We start from the raw sequence: 24,467 nt of genomic DNA, 5'->3' as shown, positions 1-24,467 counted from the left end.
GCTACTATGTTTTCTTGAAAGTTCCCCAATAACACAAGCAACCTTTTCTTGTTTGGAAATACTAAAAATATATAACTTTAATGGTTTATAGGGTGCTCAAAAAAGATCTAAACAATTATCCCTAACTGATATAACCCTTTACAGCATCAGGTTGTGCCTCTCCTTGTTGTGATATTTTAGAAGACTTTTTTCTTTTTACAAAAACAAATGACAACATTGACTGCGTAGTTTAACCGGTGTACCGCGGAGGAACGTTCAGTATGTCGAAAGTCATTCCTCCAGCATGCAAATGGTTAACATTTCCAGAGGCAATGTTATGGGGAAATGGGTGAGTTTAGTAACAGGTAAATGACAGGAGGTCAGATGTAAGTGCTTGGGGGGAGCTAGGAGGAGTGACTGTGTGAGCTGTTTTAGTAGAATAGACTCTCAGCTCCCTTCTGCCTATCCCTCCCCTTTTTATACTGTGTGCATGAGCTCTTGTCAAGGATTGTTATACTAGAGCTTTAAAAAATAAAGAATGTGATTTTAAAAGATATACAAACTGGAGGTAAAAAAAAGAATACGGCATCTTCCTTATCTTGTATTCGTGTTTATCCTTTGGGAAGAAAGTGGATTTTTGTTCTTCGTGACTTGTGGAAAGCATGCTGTACTGGAAAGACGTGATAGAATAAGGATCCCGTCTTGAAGTTTGCTGGCATTGCTCTGATCCGACTGTAAGATTGAACATCTGTGAGGCTCTCAGAGACAGCAGCTCTCCAGAACGAAGTACAAACAACTAAGTCACGGACAAACTAAAACACAGAACATTAAAAAAAAAGAAGAAAAGCGAAGGCAGAGATCTACTAACAGAAACAATGTCAGCACAAAACTTGCTGAACAGTGTATTCTCTTGCTCATCCCCGACTGCACCCAAAGTGCTCTCTAAAAATCGTCTCCGGCAAACACGAAGCCTGGATCCTGCAATCATTCGCAACTACAGCAGCGATGCAGAAGAACAGTTATCTTTGAATTATGAAGAGCTAACCATCGGGGGTTCCATTCAGGGTAACAGGTGGCAAGAGCTAGACTACTATGCAATCTCTGGAAACATGTCTATGTCATCGACAGAATCTACGACTAAATCAATCCGTCTTAAGCAAAAACCAGTGCCTCTTGGTTCATTTTCTACCCCTACAACTCCCCTGGAAAAATCCCCCTCCACCAGCTTTCACTTCGACTATGATATTAGAGGAATCAAGAGAAATACTGCCTGGGACCTGCCTTTCCTGGCTCGTAGCCCTCTGGCTCTCACCCCCAGCGGCAGCACCAACAGCATCTTCTCCCCCAGAAAGTGGCTACAACAGAAAAAAGTTCAGCCGCAAACTAGCCAGTCCTATATTGTTTGGAAGTCAGAGGTAAGAGTGCTGATTTCAAAGATTTTATGTCATAGTACTCTATAGAATACAGTTCTCACTACCTGTATGTTGTTTGTCTGTGTATTCATGCACTATGGTGACAAAACTCCCCCTTAACCACAGTCATGTATACAAAAATGTTGGTCTCTTGAAACCATACCTACCAGATAACTCTGGTAATCGAAATATATTAGTTATGGTATTTTTTTTACGTCATTATAACCTCATAATTTTAGTAATGGAGTCTTAATTTAGCATGTACGGGTTTTGTATTCTGTTGATTTTTTTTTTTACTTGTCCCTCAAGTTTCAACTGAAAGTATGATACCTTCAGACTGTAATGTCTCCACATTGCCTTCTGTTATAAACCTTAGTCTGCCTCTGTTGTGAAATATTTAGTTGAATGCAGAAATGAAATGCACTATGTCATATTAGAGTAAAGCTATGCAGAAAATCAGGTGGCCATGCGCCAAACATGAAGCTCATTATTTTTCATTCCAGCTCATAACACACAAGCTTGAAAGATATTCCTGTGTAGTATGCGTAAAACAAACTGAATTTGATTGCTATCTTATTTTTTGAAAATCGCAGTTGTTTGGTACCTGTGGAACACATCTTGCTGTAGGTGGTTTCGGTTGCAAGTCAACTGTCGCCCAAATAAGTAAAAATCTATTAGAAAACTTGAGTAAAGTTTGAATTATTATTCAGTGCTTTTTTCACGTGATTTTGCTAGCAATATGCAAGTACTTGTAATTAAGTCATAGATATATAGATAGATGTCTAAGATATCCATTAACATTTTAACCTTCCTTTTTGTCCGCATATATTGTCGTGATGAATACTGTTGAAGTAATATGCTTTTGCAGTGTTTCCAAGTAATGGTGCTTTAACAGAATATTTATAATACAAATAAAATCATTATGAGACTAGCAGGGCATAAACAGTAAATGAGAAGTAAATATACATTCTTAAGGTTGTTTCTTAAGGGTTTAATGTGGATATCCCCATTGAAGATGTGAGGCCTGTCCTACATACACTTTACCAAATGGGACTGTAAAGAACAGGCATGAAAGCAGCACAGAAGTGATCCAGTCAAGGCTCAATCATTGCCTTTAGCCCTTGTATCTCTAGACACCCTGGTGGTTATATGAGAATTGCAATCAATGCCCTTAAAATGGCTTCAGGTTTAAATAGAAGTAATCTAGAGAGAATAGCCCCCATACAAGTCCTCAACTTCTTATAATGGTGATAATTAGTGAAGCTGCCGGACGAGGACATTATTACATTACAGTGAAAAAATAATAGTTTAGGATGTTTGGACGGGAGAAAATGGTGTTTGGGAGAGCAAGCAGGACTTCATTGGAGAACAATGAGAGCTTTGTTGGGACACAAGGAATGGATTAATACAAATAATAAAAGCTAACATCAATAAATAGATCCTGATGGAATACAATACATAGGGAATTTGCTGGAATTCAGAAGGATTGAATTTTTGTTTGTTCGTTTGTTTTTTTTACAATACTTGCTTGAATTTGGAAGGTTGTGTTGCATCACAATTCTAATTTGAAATAACAAAGTGAAAATAATTGATTACTGCCTTGCCTCTGACAAGAACATATCCACGAGGCATCGCTGTACTTGTTACGCTATGCTCACTTCTTGAACATTTACTAAACAGTTCTTATCAGCCTTAAAGAATTTGCATTTAAAGTGTTTCTGTGACATTTCAAATGCTTGTCAGAGTCTTAGATCTGGGTGGATGTCCTTACATAGTCCTGTCAATTTTTGTCTCAACTATCTGGACCAAAAGAAGAACATACAAAGAATATCACAGCAATAACTGTGTTCTACAACTAAAACACAATTAACGGAAACCATATGACAAAAATAATGTTTATTTTATTCTGTTCTAATTTATTCTGACCTAATGTATTGTACATTGTTATTGCTTTTTTCCCATCTGTAATCTACACTAATCTGGTACAATGTGAGGGACGGACATTTAGGACCTCACCTAGTGGGAATGGGTCAATGTTTACCACTCCTGTCATCTCCTCACTTATGCCTTGGCCTAAGAAGCATTATAGGTGTGCAGCTTTTTTGTAGGAGGGAGGGTGCCAGTAGCATTAGTACCTGTTGTCATTCAACTCCTGCATCATGCATCTCGCAAGTGGCCATGCAGAAGAAATATTTCGTCACACCTCTGGCATCAGCATGTTTGAGTTCATGACATATATCTGCCATATCTCTTGAACTGTTAACTCTGATTAAATATGTTTTAATTAGCTTAATTGGAAAAGCACGCCTTCATTACTCATTTTCATGGAATTATCTATGTCTCCATGATTAAGTCTTTAACAATTTCACCTAATCTTGACTTAAAATTGTTGTATCTTCTTGTGTTTAAGTTCTACAATTTGGGCATACTGAAGCCTTTTATTATTCATTTAACAGCTTTCATCCATGTGGAGAATATCACAGTATTCCATAGATTTGTACTTGATTTAGAACAGGCAATAATGTGTAAAATAATTGTTCCATTCTTCTGATAAAATACTGTGCTCCATTACCTAAAGAGCTATAGGTAACAAAATCACATGGAAGTTCACTGTAGCCTCAAACCATATACACAAAACTGTCTTTTTGTGTCATTAAAAAATCCTAGGAGATACGTAAATGAAACAATGCAAAAATAATAATCAATGTATTGTTAAGGATTTCCTTAGAACCAATCACGAATTAACATAGAATGCAAATACCGATAATCTAAAGAAATTAATAATATATATTTTTACTAAATCCTAAAGCTGGACTTTTTAGACTAGATGTAGCTTAATTAATAAACAGTCAAAAGAAGAAATTGTATGTTAATTATGTTGAGATTTACAGTAAATTTAAATGTATGAATTCTCTAACCCTATTTAGTCACAGGAAAAACCTGCCAAAACTTTGCCCTTCATAATGCATAGTTAGGTTTTCAGGATCAAATATTTTTACTGATTGGTGAATAAACCCGGCATCAAAATGTACACATGTGTAACCTATGAGATTGCCCTTCACGTGTGTGCTTGATTTGCTAAACTTCTACAGTCATAATGTGGCAGAAGTGCTGTTAGGTAAGAGATAAAGCCATCTTGTACAACATTTTACATCTAAATGTAATTATATGGATGCCTTTATTGAAGGGCTACATGAATGCATTATGTGGTTTTTTTTCTCTTCATGGCCAGAAAAATAGTTTATAATGAACAATTTGAGCCATATTTAGAGCATGGAACGTTTTGAAAACATTTTACAGTACTATCCAATTTTTTACAGCTTGTTTTCTTATTTTGGCACCATGTGAGGTCAACCAGAAAGAAAATGTTCTACAATCTGTTCCATTTAAATATTTAATTTTCATGTGATCTATAAATACAGTATTTTCCATGTTGTAATGTCCTTTATTTTCCTTTCACAACAAAATGTATTGTCTATTGACTAAAAGAATATTCAAAGTAATGAAGCTCCACTTTATCCTTTATTTTAATATGGGTTGTTTCTTTCAGAACCCATGTTTTCCTTTACATTTAGAGTTAGTATTATTTTTTTAAAAACAATATTTCATACATTACCCCACCTTTTGTGTATTTGGTACAAAATGTTTTGTGTGTTAAATATTGCTAATAATGTTAGGATGTTAATATTTTGGTTATAGATGTCTGTAATAACAGCGCCATATACTGCGGTCTAAGTTAAGTATGCTGTTTTCTAAACATGAGAAATTATGTTTAGGTTTTGTGTATAGTTTGTGTGTTTTTATAGGTTACACAATTTTACTGGCTTTCAACATAGACGACTCATGCTTGTCCAAGCGTTCTAACCAATTTCACCAGTAATACATAAAATAAATTTTGCAACATCTGTTTCTTTTTCCCCCCGGGAATATTTCTGTCATTATTAATTTCAGAATACCCTGATATTGGGTAGGGCACTGTTACCTTAACAGTTGAAATAAGGACTGGAGGGGGTTGTCACATGGGCAATTATAGACACAAGAGCTATGGAACACCTGGTAGAAGCAGACATCAGGTGATATACACGTAGCTAGATAGGTGATATACACGTAGGTAGATATAGTAGTAGCTTGGATCAGTGTTTAGCACCAGGGCATGTTTGATGGACTTTGCTTAGGGTTATTGCTCATAGTGATCAGGGCCTTGGAATAAACCTACGATGCTGTTATGTCTAACTGTAACTCTAAAACTAAATAGGGAATAATGGCATGTGGGTTCCAACGGAACATGAGGGAACAGGTGCAAAGCTAAGAAGTCTTGGGCATGGAAATCTGAAGAAACTTAAAAGGGGTAAAGTATGGAGCTACACAGAACACACGCTCCATATCTTTGTTAAGTCATGGTCTTTGTGCAGTCTGGTCATAGATACATGGTCCAGAATACAGACAGGTTTCAGGGAAAGACATACGACGAACAACAAATAAGAAACAGAATGGAACGGTTGACGTTTTGAAAAGTCAGACTAGGTCAACAGTTCTACACTCATAAAGTCTGCTAATAATCAAGTATAAAGTAAGTTGTTAAAACACTTAAGAAGAAACACCAGTCGCATATCCATAATTTGAACAATGATTTCTTTAATAAATGTTTATTAAAAAACAAAACACATGAAGATCTGTTATGTTTCTTTGTTTTGTATTAAAATAATAGACTTGGCTGTTATGTGCATTGGAAGCTAGTTCTCTGCTGGTAGATGATATATACAACGTTTTTGTACAAGAAGAAGGACGCTTGGAAGCAGTTCTAATTTGTAAACAATTTGAAATGGAGCAATAAATTACATTAGTTTCCATTGTGAGTAAAGTGTTCATTGCGTCTATACTTGTAAGTAGCCACTGGAAAGACATATGCTGATTAATGCCACGCATTGTTCAATGCCATGCAATTTACATTGTCAGCTTATTAACAAATTGTAAACTGTTTTTGTTCTCGCTTGCTTGTTTTTATTCAGAGGGTATGAGCAACTCCCGAAATATGCACATCTGTGTTAAAACAAAAAAGAAAACATTAAAACAGAAATAAGACTCTAAACTAATAAAGTGGCTATAGGTGGGTTTTAGTGTGATGAAACATTTCATCTCACCATGCTAAATAAAAAAAAATATAAAGGACCTGCCCTGGCAACTGTCTTTGTTCCCTGTGAGATGGGTAAAGTTGACAGGTTTGTTTACATGTATACGGAGACTTTAAGTGGTTTTAAAAATATGTGATCACCAATTAGAGTGGTGGAGCTACAATGACCAGTTATGATAGACTTCTACAGATGTCACTTCTTTTGTGCTTTATTGCTTTACTCAAAGGGTGATAGGTAAGTGGAAAAGCTTAACAGCAGAAGTGGTAGAGGTTATAGGCTTACGGCTAAGACGAGACCATGGACTGATTAAAGTCAGAGTCTTTACATCGGTCTTTACATCTCCTGTCTAACTCCGTGCTTCTATTTTTCTAGTGGCAAATTAATTGTGCCTAAAATCTCTTCTCTGTTGCTTACCAGCTAATCACAATGTTGGTGCCGACATCCTACCCCCCAAGCAGCATAACTTTCTCATGCTTCTTACCATTTTGGGACATATGGATGTCAAGTGGGGGTAGACTTTATGTATTAGCATAAATGCGCCATTAATACTAATAATCATTTTATTCCTTTGTGGTAACTATTGTAGTAGGTTATACCTTTTTAAATTATACCATAATGGTACTTTTAAATTCAGATTTTTTCAGCTGTTTCTATTGGATACATTAGGAGAAGTATGGTAATTTACTTTAGTACATTATGATTATTATGAACAGGTGAATCCACAGTACACAGTGACACTTTTTTCAAAATACCATTATTTATTTTACAATTTATATGGCTTCATGCCTACGCACAGGCAATTGTTCTTATAATACTTTTCTCCTGTTAATATGCAAATATATGTTAAAATTGGAAAACTGAGATACAGTGAAATATTCATTTTATTCCACTGAATGGGAAACAAAATAACTTTACTAAAAAAAATCTGCTTTTAAATATATTTTTTATATTGTAAAACTACAGTGCACAGATGTTTTTAGTTCCCAAAAATATTTGGAACTACCATTTAAAAGTAAAAATAGAATGCCTTTCAATGATAATGGAGTGTGAAAGGCAGTGGAAATGTCTTCATAAAAAATGTATTTAACAATCTCTTCTGAGACTATATTCTTTCTGAAGCTGATCACAGCTGAACCTTACTGTGCACACAATTATTATTTTTTTGTCCAAAATATAAAGCAAGGAATGTATAAAAATAATGTTGTGAAATTTTAGTGAAAACAAAAGAATCACTTAAATGGCAAATATTGGCACTGGGGCTAAATGAAAGGGTTTGCTATACAGTGGGAATATTTTACCAATTTTAGACATATCTATTTTTAAGTCAATGCACCACTAAGCACAGCTTAACCTTCTAGTGACCTTCAAAGTTTGATGTTCTGTAAAGTGGAAGATCTTAAAAAGAAAGAAGGAAACAGAATTTACAGTTGTTTACATAAGATCTAAATGTAAAGTCCATAGTCACATTTTTCTGTGGGCTCTGGGATTTTTCTTTACAAGGTTCAACTAATAGGCATTGTTGCATTTAAGCATGTATATGTAGAAAAATAATTAAGTGAAATGACTTGATCAAGGGATGTGGTTTACTGCGGTGCAAGACGTGTTGCCTTTTGCGCCTTTTCTTGCAGGCGAATTATTCTGTAACTCTTTTTGGAATTGTTCTAAGAAAAAAACACTCCATGTTAATCATTATTCAGTAAACTGGAATGCGTGTGTGTGTGTGTGGATATGCATATTCATTTACCAAGGCACACCTATCTGTGCTGATGGAGCTATGATGGCAATGTTCGAGTTGTTGATCTATAATATGTCCACATAACCAACGCTGCCTTGCTTTTTTAAAGGAAACAGATAATTCAAGTTTATGGAACCATATATTGAACCAATATGTTTTTATATACCGTATAACTGACATTTTAATATATACCTCCACTACTCTACCCACCGTTATCTTCCCCTAATCCGTTGGTTAGTTGCTAAAAAAAATTGATATTAAATGTCCAGTCCTTAGATACATGACTTTTTCATTAATGCCAACTGTATTTCCTATTTACCATGTAGAAATGTATGTGTAAGACACTGCCCCTCATAGAAGCAGTGTTTGGACTTGGATGTTAAAATAGTTAAATGGCGAAGGCTATATTCAGAGGAAAGTTTTGGTAAGACTAAACTGAAAAAATAGTTTTAGGAAAACTAGACTTTTACAGTATTTCACTAGATCACTTAATCTGCTTCATCCTTTTGGTTGTACAATAGTTCACACCTCTTAAGTATACCTTTCCTGATCTTTTTTGATAGTAGACAAGAACCACTTATATCCAATCCAAATTTCCATTTCACATTAAAAGTTTAATTACAAATGGCACCATTAAAAAAACAACATCGTTACATTTAATGTTTCCTACTTCCTTTGATCTTAATATTTATTATAGTTTATGGGCATTCTCAGAGTGCTCCATTCTCACAGTGCTATGTGCTTTAATGATTGCTTATTTCATCTTATCATCACCAGAAAAAAAGAATACATTTTAAATTAGTCTCCATCAATCTTCCAAACAGAATGCTTTATTTAGATCGTTCTTGTATTTCTGCCAGAATACCTAATTGTACATGTATACAATACTAACAGTAATCCGCATCTCTATCTATCTTTAAAATGTTCAGATTTCAGCAGATTAGATATATTATAGTGATGCCTTAAAAAGACAAACTTTCATAAATTTTTACTTTTGCTAGCTCTTCTATATACTCATTTAGAATGTATAGGCAAATGGCCAGTGAAATCACTGTAGGTTATTATCGTTCTATGGAGAATAAATCATGTTACTGGTCATAGCCAGTGGGACATTTAAAAGTATTTTTTGACTTGGAGTCTGCAGGAAAAGCTGAGTCAGGATAAAAAATTTTGAGACATAGCTGGGTTACCGGTCATGCTAGGAAACTACCTAGAGGTCTCCTATAAACCGATCAAGGAGAAAAGAGGTTTCAGTCAGTATAACACATAAATACACAAGGCTTCTCTCTGTGATCACTGCTTTTCCATTGGGTCTATTCACGAAAGGGAGAGTTTGTAAAGCAGTTGTGGTTTTTTAACCTCCTCATTTCACTGTTAACTATGAAGGCAAGCATCTGTTAATCTGATGAGTTAAATTGTATCTGTCTTCTGAGTGGTTCCTCATGCATGCAGGTTAAAATATTACTCATCATGATATGTCCTAGTACAGTCTTCATTTTGTAGATGTCAAGTAACCCAACATACAGAAAGCATAACCAAAAACCCATTATACACAAAAGTGACTATTGTGAGCAAATTACCAATTACAACATGCAGCTAGCCAAATGTGTGTTTATGACATCTCCTTTCGAAATAGTTTGAAATGTGGCTACTGGATGATATAGTATATGGAACAGAATGGCTTGGCAAATTGTGCCCCTATATCCACAGGGTAGCATGCTACTTTTGTTCTCCTTTCCTCCTTTCCATTTTTCTCTGTTCTCTCTCTTTTCTTGCACTTCACCAACCTTTCATTTATCTTTTCTCTGTGTTCCCACTTCAGTTTTCTGTATTCTGTCTTCCCTTTATCTATTCTCTCCTCTTATTTATCTTTTTCTCTCACACCTATTCCCATAGCCATGCCACAGCCACACCCCAAGATGCAACCTGTCTGGGAAACAGCTTGGCAATAAGTGGCAACCCTAAGCGGGAGCTTGAATGTGTGTTGTAGACTAATGGAAATGCTTTAGCCTGTGTTCATATAAATATGTATTGTATACACATGTCTGTCAAAATGTGGAAACTACCTCTTCCTAGTAACATATAGAGACAAACAATTACGTATGTTATTATTAGCAATAAAAAAACATATATAGAATTTTATAAAATTATAGAAAATGCTGAAAAACCCACAGAAAAATTAGGCCCTAGAAAAAAAATTACTTTGAATGGAAAATAGAGTGGTTGTAGCACTTTAGCCCCTTCAGTCCCCTTTAGACATACTGGTACGTCCATAAAAGACATCTAAATAAACCCCTATGGACGTACCGGTACCTCCTGACCTTCTTGTGGCGGCAGGGACACATCCCTGCCGCTACACGGGAGATCAGGCTGTCATTTGACAGCCTGGACTCCCCCCTGTCAGCAGAAGCCAGCATTTCTAGCTTTCTGCTGTCTGATCTCATGTAACAGCTTCTAGCATTACATTTTTAAATGCCCAATCACGTGATCGGGCATTCCCTTCCGGGTGGCGTCACCCAGAAGGTCATCGAAGGGCAGGATTTCCCCAGACCCTGCTGGGATATCTGATGAGGTTTGCATAGAGATCACAGCATGATCGATGCAGGGGGATTGCATGGAGGAGAGTGAGAAACCACGTGTCACTCTTCTCCCATGCTGAAAAACGAATCAGCAAAAAAAAAAAGATAATTTGAAAAAAAAATAAGGTGAGCTAAGTGATGTCATTGTGACATCACTGGCATTAATAACATGTTCAAGACGGCCCTAGGAGGACCTCTAACCATACTGCACTGCACTGATAACTGTTAAAAAAATACAATAAAATATAAAAAAGATAATAATAATAAAGAAAAAGAAAAAAACCTTACATCCCATTGCCCTAACACAACATCTAAAAAGTATAACCCTCCATTCACAACCTCAAACCCGTTAAGACATAAGTATAAAAAATACTACCCTATAGGGTACTATATGTAAGGGACGGATATGGCCCTGTAGAAAGAAAAAAACTAAGGATGTGGGGTATTTCCATAATCAGGAGATGCAGCTAAACAATTTTGGCTGGGGATCTCTGCCGTAACACATACCCTGTGCAAAAAAATCAAAGCAACACAGAAGTGTTGGTGAAAAAAAATGCAGGAAATAATTTCTGAGGCTACCTTTGAAAGAGATTGGTGGCCGAATAGCTACGTGAAGAGTGCCCAAATACCCCTGATATGATAGTCTGGGTTGTCTGCTTTACAGAAATATATACTTTTGTGGTTTTTTTGTTTAAAATTAGAGTTGCAATCCCATCATACCGAATGTAAAAATTCTACGAATAATGTACACCTTATAGTATGTTTCCTATAAGTGCTGGGAAAGTATGGAAATTTTATATAAATTAGGTATTTCTGAAATCAGGACACCTGAATTGATACAATTGCAGGGCATTTTCCATCACTTTACCTAATGTTTTGAGGATTCAGAGGGAAAATATATAAAAAATGTGGGGTTTTTTTCCTAATTTTCGCTAGTTTTTACTAAATTTCTCATTCTAAATTTTCCTCTAATCATCTAACTAAGGTATCAAAAGAAAGCTCTATCTCTCCTTGCAAAAACAATATATAGTTTACATGGGTACACTATTCACAGGAAAGGAGAATAATCGCTGAACCGACATACTGCAAAAATGGCAAAATTGCTCCGGGCTTTGAGGTACCAAAAACCCCTAGGACTGAAGGGGTTAAGTAAGTTGTGAAGTACGTTCAGCAGGCACATTTGTTTATATAACTCATATTCGATTTAAAACAGGTCTCACATTCCAACTCTTATTATAAAAACCATATATCTTGTGATGTAAGTAGCCTTCACATTATCTCCACATTATTGTTACTTGAAAGAAAAGCAAAAGTCTATTTTTGTAACAGCAGGCAAGAGAGCTAAATTTAATTGTCTAAGGCTACTTTATATTTGCAAAGTAATACTATATTTAATATGAAAATGAGACATAATGTAATTTTTTATTTGTCTACTATAAAAAGTGTATTTTATTAAAACCACCATGTGTGAGGAACATAAAATTATGAAGAAAGATTCTGCATACCCTAAAAAGGCATGTGATCTGCTAAAAATACAACTCAAGTTTTCTTTGTGTTATTTGCATGACTTATTTCTATTTTAAGATGATTTTCTTCCTTTTGCTATATTTTTGTCTTAACCACACTAATTATGTTTTGGCTCATCATGTTACCTTATTTTAGCTTTCTCTTTTTTTCTTGTTTGTTTTGGCACCTATAAATAACTCCTAATTTTTTTTCTTAATGTCTATTTCAGAAATTATCTTGATAAAATTTCCATGTATATTACGCCTTGTATTTATGATACATAACACATGTTGAACATGCATCCACATGCTATGATGGCTGGATGACAGATGACAGAGGGTTTACACTAATGGAGATGGTTTGTGTCGTTTGTCACAGTCTGTGGGGCGGCAGCTTGCCAGGTATCCAGGGGGTTAATGTGGTGGTAAGTGAATGGTTGGTAACATCTGGTGGGAGGTTCTTGGCTGTCAGTGCTGGGAACCTCAGGTCAGGGTGGGGGCATCTCGGTATGTCCCTTCCTTAAGTGGTATTTGGTTATGGTACCTGGATTACTTGGCAAGCTTGAGTGTTTATTGTATATATTTACATGTTGGTGTTTGAGTCATTGTCCTTGTTAACGCACCTATGTTTATTGTTTCAGGTTTTGGCGTGACAATGACTCTAATAAATAAAATTGGCTGTGGCCTTTTCTTATCCATATTCTATGTCATTATTGGGGTTTTTAATGGGGAGTTAAGCCTAGCCCGGAAGATCGAAGCTACAACAGTCAGTTTTGTTTCTCATCCCCTCACCAAAAGGCATGCCTACCTCAAGTCAATCTTGCTCATATTCTATTATGCATTTTGTCCCAATTGCAATGTTGCTTTCGTGTATTTATGTTCAGTCAAGCTAGTATATCATTCCCATTTAAAAAGATACCTTGCTGTACTCTGGGTGCGTTCTTTATCTATAGATATTGACTTGTACTCTGCCTGCCCTGTCCCTCCAAGCTAATTTAACATCCATTGCACAGGGTAACTTCAGGACCACATTATCATCCAAGGTCTGATTTTTAGGTGCTTTTTTCTTTTACACGGTCCTTCAGGATTGTGGTCTCTGCATATCTAAATGAGGTAGACATCTGGGATCTGGGATATGACATCGTATCAGTTGAGCAGTCAAGACATGCAGAGGCCACAAACATGATGGAGAGCACTAAGAAATGGCACTTCTAAATATTGGGTTTTGGGGCATTATGCCCTCACCTCTTTGAGTGCTGTGGGTCAGGATGTATTTTTCTCTGGAAGGCCAGGCCATTTTTCATAATTTCTCTATAATTATATTTAGTTGGCAAAATTATAACAATTTAATATATATATTTTTTTTATTATTATTATTATTTTTATTTTTTAACCCCTTCGTGACCTTTGCCGGTTCAGGACCGTCAAAAAATTAAATAAGCTTAGAAAGTGATCAACGATCACTTTCTTCGCTTAAACGGCGTTACTGTAATGCCTCGATGTCAAAGCATTCAGTAACGCCAAGATCGGCATCGGGGGCCATGTCTGGCCCCTCCCCGGGGCGTCAACAGCCGCCATACATTGTATGGCGGCGGACGCCCGTTTTAAAAGCGTAAATAAACTTAAATGGTGGCGCTGGAATGCCTCGATCAGGAGGCATCCAGCGACACCAAACACTTACCTTTGGATGTGCTGTGACCGCTCTGGAGAGCGGTCACAGCCGCAGCTGCCGGTGATCTTCGCCATCAGCAAGATGGCGGTGGCCCGGGAAAAAAAACAATAAAGAAGAAAGAGTTTGCTAGATGGTCTCACTATGTGATTAGTAAAATATTAAAAATAAAAAAAAATAAAAATGGAAAAAAAAAATAAAAAAAAATGTGCTAACATTTAAAAATAATTATGCAGTGATGTCACTTGATGAACCATCCAGTACCAGCAAAATGTGTAAAAAAAATATAAAAAAAGTATTAAAAAAATAAAATAAAATAAAAAAATAAAGTTTATTATTTTGAGCAAGTGCTAAAATTTCTCAAAAATCTCAACAGAGTTAAAATAAAAGCACTTCAAATACCCAAGGGGTGTCTAATATATATAAAAAATGGCTGATGGGGTTAAAGACAGGTTAAACAGCACATAGAGGGGGGCGTGGCTTGCCTCGCTTAGAGATGGCAGCTTGATTCCTCTGCTCCGCGGTTAACTCACCTAGAATCCGCATCCATCCTTCGCCTTTTCACAACATTGGCAGACTGAAACGTCCATCTCAGCACCAAGACACCCCGGACAGGCAGACGAGGCAATCGGGGCAGTCGCTCCGGTCTTATTTTCAGACGCCGGCAGCCCTGGGCCCGCAACCGCCATCGCCTAACATGGCGCCCTCACCGGCCAGCACGGCCTCCTCGGATGATGCCCCCCGATCACCACAACTCCGGGACCCGACACCGTCCTCCTCCGACCTCCAGGAACTGTTCCGATCTCTGCCTACCAAGGCGGACTTTAGCAACCTCGTGGCTGAGGTTAAACAGGCCCTTCACGAAGAAGTTGCGGCCCTGAGAGCAGATATCGCGGGAGTGGAGAGGCGCACTACGCAACTGGAAGCTTCTCATGCTCGCACCGCGCATCAACTCTCTGATCTTCGTCAATCCTCTACACATTTGACCGTCCTGGCCTCGGATTTACTCCGCTCGATTGAGGACCTCGAAAACAGAGGTAGGCGGAATAATGTGAGGGTGCGGGGCCTTGGTGAAGCTGAGGGCCCCGAAGATCTTAGAGCTTTATTACAGCGGCTCTTCAACACCATATTGGGCCGACCACTTGATACCCTGATCCGCCTAGATAGAGCACATCGTGCCCTGCGGCCTCGTGGTAACCCCGCCGACCCCCCCAGGGATGTAATATGTTGCTTCCAGGATTTCCTCCTAAAGGAGGAGGTGATGTCCAAGGCCAGGGGTTCGCGTACCTTCTCCTTCGAGGGCCACACAATTGCACTATTTCAAGACCTATCCCCTATCACACTTCGGAATAGGAGGATGCTGCGACCACTTACTGCCGTGTTACAGGATAGAGGTATACGGTACCGCTGGGGATTCCCCTTTCAACTCCTTATAATGCATGGGGGCTATACTCATATTGTGCGCCGGCACAGAGACATCACAGACGTTCTCAATGCCTTGGGCCTGCCTGCGCTTCATGTGGAGGACTGGCAGAATCCTTCCCTTCTCTCTGGGAATGTTCCCTTAAGGGGCCCTCTGCCTAGACGACAGGGAGCCGAGCGCAGGGACGGCGCTGCCGAAAGAAATAATCTCCCGCATACCCATGAGGAATGATTCTACTGTATGTTCCACGCGTTTGCCGACGAAATTCGCAGAGGACGCCACATGTAATATTTTCAGGACACCTCATATTACCATATGCGTATAATTAGTTTTTCTTTCCCTTTTTATTTTATTTTTTTATTTTTTATTTTTTATTTTTATTTATTTATTTTTTGGGGTTTTTTTTTTTGTTTTGTTTTTTTTGTTTTTTTTTGCCTCCTTACTGTCTCGCCGCTCGGTGGGATGCACTGCGCCACATTGACGCGTTGGTACGACAAGGATCGCGTCGGGCGATCCGTTTCCTACGCCTATGGTGCGTGCGCCTACTGGGTCATACCAGGCCCTGTTGCACATTTCACACACCCATAACTTCACACTATACATATTTACGGAGGTAGGTGGGACCGGGGGGAGGTCTCACCTACCTCCTTTTTTTTTTTTTTATTTTATTTTTTTTTTTTTTGCGGCCTCCTCCTCATCCAGCTTCTGGCGGGTCTCACTGCTTGGTGGGACACACTGCCATACATTGGTGTGTTGGCACAGCAAGGTTCGCGTCGGGCAGCCCGTCTCCTACACGTGTGACGCGTGCGCCTATTGGGTCTCATCCCCTGCCCTCTTTTCCGCGCCTCAGACACTCGCACCCTGACACACTACATATCTACTCAAATATCAATTTTTTGTTTTTTTGGGGGGTTTTTTTGTTTTTTTTTTGTTGTTTTTTTTTTTGTTTTTTTTGTTACTCTCACACACTCGGGACAGGTTAGCGTCGTTTGCCGTTACGTGATGATACTCCATTGTATGTTATATTGATTGTTGTGGATTATACGGGTGGGCTGGTGTTTATTTTGTCTGCTCAATGTACACGGTTTAACCTGAGAGGCTGGTTGGGTGTTTCTATGCCATACCTATGTTCTATGTTGGATGGTAATACAATTTATCTTAGGTCTGTGAGTTTTCACCGCGCAGATACTGTGAATTTCCTATTATACTGTTTACTCGACATTTTGTTCTTTCAATCTACTAACCTCTCTGGTGGGGTTTCCACTTCCCTTAGCAACTCGGGATTACCCTGGGCGTTGGACTTCGGATTCTCTCCGGAGTTTACAGGGAGCGCTCATCCCGGTTTTTGCTGTAGTGACCATCGTCGGGGGCCTCTGCCCTCTCGGTTCCCTGGAGTTTTAGGATCCTCTGTCTTCTCCTCCCTCCCTCCCTTTTTTTTTTTTTTTCTTTCCCCTCCCCTCTTCTCCTCCTCTTCGCCTCGGGGCCTTCCAGTATGCCTCGTTGTGACTCGCCCTTTCGGCCCTCGCCCCTAACGGTCCAGAGCTACAATGTGCGTGGCCTTAATATTCCGGAAAAGAGGTCTCGGTTGTTCCGGGAACTCCGTCTGGCTAAGGTATCTGTGGCCCTCTTGCAGGAGACCCACTTCAAGGAGTCTCACGCACCTGCTTTGCGGAACCCCGCTTTTCCTTTGATTTACACCAGCAACTTCCCGGTCTCGAGGTCTAGAGGCACGGCTATATTGTTTTCTCGTCACACTCCTTTCATCTTATCTGAGATGAGGGGAGACCCCGAAGGTAGATACACTTTTGTTAGGGGTTCCATACGGGACCAGACCTTTATGTTCGCTTCCATATACCTCCCCAACTCGGGACAGTGTGCCTCCCTCTCTCGCATTCTCCGCTCCCTTATGGAATTTAAGCAGGGTATCCTGGTTCTGGGAGGGGATTTTAACATGCCGCCCGCTCCCCGTGTGGACACCTCCTCCGGCTCCTCTCGCGCACCGTCGTCTCAAACTCAACGTTTCAATTCTATCCTGCATAAACATAGATTAGTTGATTGCTGGAGGGCCTTCCATCCGGAAGACAGGGACTACACCTGTTTCTCCCCTCCGCATAGATCTTACTCCAGAATCGATCTCCTCTTAATGGAGTATTATCATTTAGACCTAGTGGTGGACTGCACCATTGGGACGGCGGGATTGTCGGATCACTCCCCGGTCACTCTGCGCCTTCATGCCCACTTGTTCAAACCGCGTGTCACCTCCTGGCGCCTCAATGAGACATTCCTATCTGACGAGGACACGGCACAGGCAGTTAATGAACAGTTAGAACACTTTTTTCGGGAGAACGCGGAGTCTGGGGTAGGCCACTCCGCCTTGTGGGAGGCCCATAAATGTACTGTACGTGGAGTCTTCCTTGGTAGAGCTGCCCACCTGAAGCGTTTGCGGTCTGGGGAAATTACGTCCCTTTCGACTCAGATCGCCTCTTTGGAGCAACTTCACAAACAATCTTGTGATGAACGTACGTACTTAGAGTTGACGACACTCAGACGGCGGTTAAGCACCCTACTCAATTACAAAATTCAGCGCTCTTTCCAACACTCTAAATCGCTTTTCTATGAGCACGGCAACAAGAGCGGGCGCCTACTGGCTAACGCGCTACGAGCTAAACAACGCTCGATCTACATAAGCAAAATTAAAACGCACCAAGGCTTCACCTCTTGTTCCCCTTCCGACATTTCCAACTCTTTTTGTCATTATTACCGATCACTCTACGGCCTGCAAAGCGTCTATTCGGGGGAGCGCCGGACCTCCCTTATCAGGGATTATCTGGACACACATATACGTCGCAAGCTGTCAGACTCTCAGGCGGAGGCGCTTGAGGGGGAAATCACCGACGGGGAAGTCTCGGCTGCCATGAAATCCATGGCTGCTGGGAAGGCCCCGGGTCCAGACGGGTTCCCTCTTCGATACTACCGGGCCTTTTGGAATCACTTGCAGGGACCCTTCCTAGCCTTGCTCAATGCCATCAGGAGTGGTGAACCTCTGCACCCTCACTCACTTATGGCAACTATTTCGGTATTGCCTAAAGAAGGGAAAGACCCCTTACTGTGCCAAAGTTACAGACCGATCTCCCTCCTAAATACCGATTTGAAACTTTTTGCAAAGGTTTTGGCGACCAGGCTTCAACGAGTTTTGGGGTTCTTGATCCACCCTGATCAGACGGGCTTCCTCGCTGGTAGGGAGGGTCGTGATGGCACCTATAGAGCGCTCAACACTGTCCATGTCGCACAGCGCACCGGTCAGAGGATCCTTCTCCTGTCTACAGACGCGGAGAAGGCATTTGATCGGGTGGCCTGGGACTTCATGTTCCTAACTCTTCGGTCCATGGGTTTTGGCCACTCTTGGATGCACTGGGTCACCTCTTTATATTCGCTGCCCTCCGCCCGCGTCCGCGTAAATGGAGCGCTAACAGCACCGTTCCAGATTTTTAACGGTACACGCCAGGGCTGCCCCCTATCTCCCCTCCTATTTGCCCTCACCCTTGAACCCTTTTTGCAGGCCATCCGGCATAATCCTAGCATTCACGGCCTGGCCTGCTCCGGTCGTTCCATGAAAGTATCCGCCTACGCGGATGATCTCCTATTCGCAGTATCACAGCCTCTCATTTCATTGCCGCACATCCATGACGAGCTGCGAGTCTATGGCTCCCTCTCCAATTTCAAAATTAACACGGGTAAATCCGAGGCCCTAGATGTTTCTTTGCCACTGGGAGAGGCTTGGACGATCCGGAGCTCATTTCCATACCGATGGTGCCACCTCAGCATAAAATACTTGGGGGTTTGGGTGCCGAGGGACCTTTCCAGTGTGTTCCCGGCTAACTTCCCCAATCTCCTCACGCAACTCAGAAAAGATTTGCAGCACTGGTCACTCCCCCACATTTCGTGGCACGGCAGAATTAATGTGCTCAAAATGAATGTACTCCCACGGGTTCTGTACCTATTTCAGACTCTACCCATAGCCATACCGAGGGTCTTCTTTGCGGAGCTTCGCTCCTTAATGATTCGATATGTCTGGAGAGGTAGATCCCCCAGGTTAAGATATGCTGTACTCACCCGCTCGAAAAACATGGGGGGACTTGCTCTGCCTGACTTTCTCACTTATTATCGTGCCTCCCACCTGCAACGGGTCATGGACTGGAATTACCACCCACCCTCGAAATTATGGATAGCTCTGGAGCAATCCACCACGTGTTTCCCTCTTTCTACCTGCATGTGGCTTCGCCCTGCAGCCCTGTTGGCGTCGATCTGCACTAATCCGTTTGTTCGTGCCACTTTGGCTGTATGGAGATCCCGTCAGGTTGGGGGGCTCCTCTCCTCTTTCCCCTCCCCGCTGACACCCATAGCAGGCAATTTGGACTTTCCTCCAGGCTTGGAAGAGGGATACCTAAACTCAATGGGCTTAAATCCCAAGTCCCGTGCCTCTGACTTCTGGGTCAACGGTGCTCCCCTGGTCGCTGAGAAGGTTTTCCCGTCACCCGGACCTAGCGTCCTCCACAGATACCGCTTTTCTCAACTCATACACTACGTCAAATCGCTCCCGGGTAAACATCACCTCTCCAGGGACCTTACCGCCTTTGAAAGGTTTCTCCAATTGGAGAAGATGCCGAGGGGAGGGATCTCAGCCTCGTACCAGCTACTAAACACGGGTACTCCCGCTGCGCCGCCCCCTTTTATGGGTGCATGGGAGGAGATCCTTGGGGAATCACTCTCTGAGCAACAGTGGGAAAAGATCTGCATTCTCACACACAAGAGCTCTGTTGCTTCCAAATTCCAGGAAACGGCCTATAAGATTCTCACTATGTGGTATAGGACCCCAGTGTACATTAATAAGATATGCCGGGGAGTGATCCGACTTGCTGGAGATGCGGAGAGGAGCCTGGTACGTTTTTGCACATATGGTGGGAGTGTGGGAAGATCCGGCCTTTCTGGCGGGGTGTTGTGCACGGAGTGGAGGAGGTGTTGGGGCGAGAGGTGTCCTGCACCCCTGGTTTTTGCCTAATCTCCCATACTGATGCTTCCCTAACCTCTTTGAAGCGCTCCGTTACCAGGCATCTTCTCAATGCGGCCCACTCCCTGATCCCTAAACACTGGAAATGCACTGAATCACCTTCACTACGACACTGGGTGGTTCAGGTGGAGGAGATAAGGGCGATGGAAGAATTGATCCACCTGTCTAATGACAGGATGGAAGCATATACTAAGGTCTGGGCAACTTGGCTCTCTTTCCAGTCATCGCCTGCACTGGCGGAGCTCCTGAGGTGATATCCCTCCATGTCTCTTTTCCTCCACCCTTCCTCCCCCCCCCCTTCCCCCTTTATTTATTTATTTAAATTTTTTTTTATTATTTTTTTTTTTTTTCTTCTTTCTTTTTTTTTTTTCTCCTGGGGCCCAGGAGGGTGGTGGCCTTCACCTGAGGCGATGTGTTTCGGTGATCTTGATACCGAACCTCCCCCCCCTTATGTTCCTATAGTGATTTATTATCTGTTTCTCCACCCCCATTTCATGGTTCCCCCCCCTGATCTTGCGCAAGTGTGCTATCATCATCTGTGGTCTCTGGCTCGTGAGACAGACATATTGCTCTATGTGTTTGGAAACATTTGTTTTCACTCGACGCCTGCAATTTTATGATCTGTATCTTTATGCATTCAGATATACATCGCGATTGTCATACTGCTCGTTTACTTCTGTATGCCTTCATATGTTTTCACTGCGATTTTGGTGCGCTGTCTGACCTCTGATGCAATAGATAGGTTACAGAAATCGCACATTTACTGACCACCATTGTATCAATGTTCTTTTTGTCTTACCCTTTGTTGTTGTATTCCTTCTTTGTCAATAAAAACGTTATTTACCTAAACAGCACATAGATGCCTATTTTAATGTACAGATAGATAGATATTGGTACAAATAAAAAAAGTATTTCCCAATAAGTATCAAACTAAATAATAATTCATAAAAATAAATCATTTTCCTAGACCCAATTTATTTAACCAAATGTATCCAGCTTGTGTGTTTCTACATATATATGCAGATTATACACAAACCATGTATAGTAGACAGTACACAACTTTTTTGAGACTTACCACACAATAAAGAAACACATCTTGGGAAGAAGCTATTGGTCAGCTCAGATAAGGGAAGGCTTGCTTGTTTAACTCATTACAGAAAGATTTTAAAAACATCTTTCCTCTGGAAAATGTCAGCCTGTTTTGGTAAATTACAAAAATTGGCAAGTGTATAATGTATGTATAAGAAAGCAACCAACCAATTTGCAGCACCTATTTACCATAGCCTAAAACCTGAGGATTGAATATATAAGTGTAATGTAAAAACGTATTACTTATGGAGAAGGTAGTACATATGGGTTGGAGAGGGTTTTAGGCACAAATACAACAGGTTCCATATAAGCCAGGCATTGGGCTCAAGCCGATATTTCCTTGCCCGTGTTTGCTTACGTGTTTTATAGGGCATAAATGTCTAAATATGTGGGCACAGCCTGGTGAGCCGGCATGAGGCTATGTCTCTCAACACTCGCAATACCCTTTAAAAGGGTAATCCATCAGTGCCCCCTGCCAAACTCAAACCTATCCCCACGTGTCCTCAGCCTCAAGGGATTACTGTGACCGAAGTGCCTTCTACTCAGCTTTAGCGTGCGTCCACATGCTGTAACACTGGATGCATGCCTATGATTTATTGGCCACTGGCCTTAAAATGCCAGGGCTGATATCCAGTCTAATATTGCTTGGTGGTCTTTTTTCTTTGTTGTAATTTTCTGAATGCAAAATCAAATATTTACTATGGAAACTACTGTCATTACTGAGGCCTTATCAAAAACAACAAATAAATGAAACTGATGTAGAAACAAATCTTTATGATTAATAACCATGTATACGTTTATTTTGCTTTTCACTGTACGTTTATCTATTATCAATCATTGCTTTCATGCTTTATTGACCATGTTATTTTGCTTATGCAAAAATGAAAGAGCAGAAAATTTTAGAGTTTTTTCTTTGTTGGCTTTACATTACTTTGCAAGTTCAATAGGTCGAATTTTCATCATTTTTTGTCAGTTCATAATATGATTATGGAAACTTTGCAATACAAAGAAGCCATCTGGTTATAAAATGACAGCATTTTATACTTGGTTTAGGACAAAAGGTGCAAAGACCATGTCTAAAAAAAAAATGTTGTTTTGCCATTATAGTAAATGTGGTAGGTGCATCTGTTTTCTTATGGCAGAATATTTCCTTAATTGAAGAATTATGGTTTAGTTTACTTTCAACAACCAAATGCTAACAGTCACTATACACCACAATTATCAGTACTGTCAACTGAAAGTGTGCAGAGTATTTATATATAGTGTTCTTTATACAGTGCTATTAAAGAACAGGTGATTAGAAGATAGCTTGTATTGTCCTATGTATTTGTATAACGCTATTAAATCTCTTCTAAGACACTTCTGTCACACCTTACCATCAGTGTGGTTTGCCCCCTAGACCACATGGTGAGCCCCCGCATCCAACAACCACGTGTGCTCGACACACAGGCATGTTTTCAATGAATAGGACACTTGTCTGAAGCCGGGGAATGCGCGCCAATACAACTGAATGTACCAAGATACAATGCTGAAGAAGACGCAAAACGTCATCCATTACCACGCTAATGGTGATGGATGACGCTATAAAAGACCACCAAGCGGAGAAAGTGGAGAGAATGATTGCGTAGAGACGCATGTACGTACGTGAGATGGGGGCGTTCCTAGGGCTGAGAGACTGAGGCGGGAGCCCGGACGGAGATCGAGCTGTCGGTGTCCCCTGTTTGGCGCCCCGTGTCTGGTGGTGTTCCGGTCCGGTGTGGGGACCCAAGCCGTGGCCCGGGTCGGAGCTTGCTGGGTCGCGAGCAACGTCGCGGTCAACACCGGGACCAATACCGTGGCCATTGCCGCGACTATTGCCGCGGCCAAGACTGTGACTGTTGCCAGGCATCGGGGCAGCAGCGGGTCCTCCTAGATCGTTTGCCCTGCACCACCGGTGAATTGCTTTTTCGGGGCTCTGGTGGATGGTGGTGCCGTCCGTGTTGCAAAATGGAGGCACGCCACTACAGAGTAAATGTGTAGCAGCGGTAGATCCGCAGATATGACATAATTCGAAACCTTTATGTGGAAATACTGGTTTACATAAAGAAAGAACTTATAGTCTTTAGGACTAAATATAGTTCCTTGCCTTAAATCAAGAGAGAGAAGAAGAAACTCATCTTTAATAATTGGAATAAACCATATGCTCTATTTTCAAACTTTACAATCTTTATTTAGCAAAATAATCAATTCACTATGCCTCCTAAAAGTGATAAGATGGATAAAACTGACAAATTGGACAAAGGGGAGAAGATGAGGAACACTAACAAATCCAGGAAACCTCAATCTATTAGCACCTTTTACTCTCCTCGCAGTCAACTAAGTCTCTCTGAATCACCCGAAAAATCATTATTAGAGCATTGCACTGATGAATTCGACCACACTCAACAATCATTAATTTCTCACAAAGATTTATCAACAGCTTTAGAGTCTCTGTATGTGAAGATTAAAACAGATCTTCATAGAAATTTGAAAGACTATAAAGATGAGATATCTACCTTAAAGGCATCATTACTTTTTCACTCTCAAGAAATTTCTACTTTGCAAGTAACAATTAAAGATCTAAAAACACAAAATGATGATCTAAACGCTGAAATTAAAAGAATGGAACACAAAGTGGCAGATATGGAAGATAGTTCAAAAAGAAAAAATTTGAGAATCAGAGGAATCCCAGAAACAACGACAAATTTGGATCAATATATCAAGGAACTTTTGACTTCATACCTGGATACTAAACTGATCGGACCAATACCAGTGGAGAACTTTTACAGAATCCCTAGACCTTCCAATCCTAAATACAAGGACAGCGATAGAGATACTATAGTTATTCTTGCCAATCT

The 24,467-nt window shown here is 40.5% G+C and overlaps 1 protein-coding gene across 1 annotated transcript in view; it reads left to right on the top strand.

Annotated features, from left to right (window-relative positions):
- Positions 1-854: 854 nt before the first annotated feature.
- The window catches only part of LOC149289285 (rho GTPase-activating protein 6-like), a 267,876-nt gene continuing 244,263 nt past the window's right edge, over positions 855-24,467 (top strand). The window contains exon 1 of the mRNA XM_089490921.1: positions 855-1,394. Coding sequence (XP_089347047.1) covers positions 855-1,394 — 540 coding nt within the window. The remainder of the gene's footprint in view (positions 1,395-24,467) is intronic.

This window comes from Sceloporus occidentalis, unplaced genomic scaffold (assembly GCF_023333645.1).
Source record: "Sceloporus occidentalis isolate IW3139 unplaced genomic scaffold, rSceOcc1.0.p SCAF_47, whole genome shotgun sequence".
NCBI classification, from domain to species: Eukaryota; Metazoa; Chordata; class Lepidosauria; order Squamata; family Phrynosomatidae; genus Sceloporus; species Sceloporus occidentalis.
The sequence above is the reverse complement of the archived record's forward strand: the minus strand, read 5'-3'. Positions and strand labels throughout refer to the sequence as shown.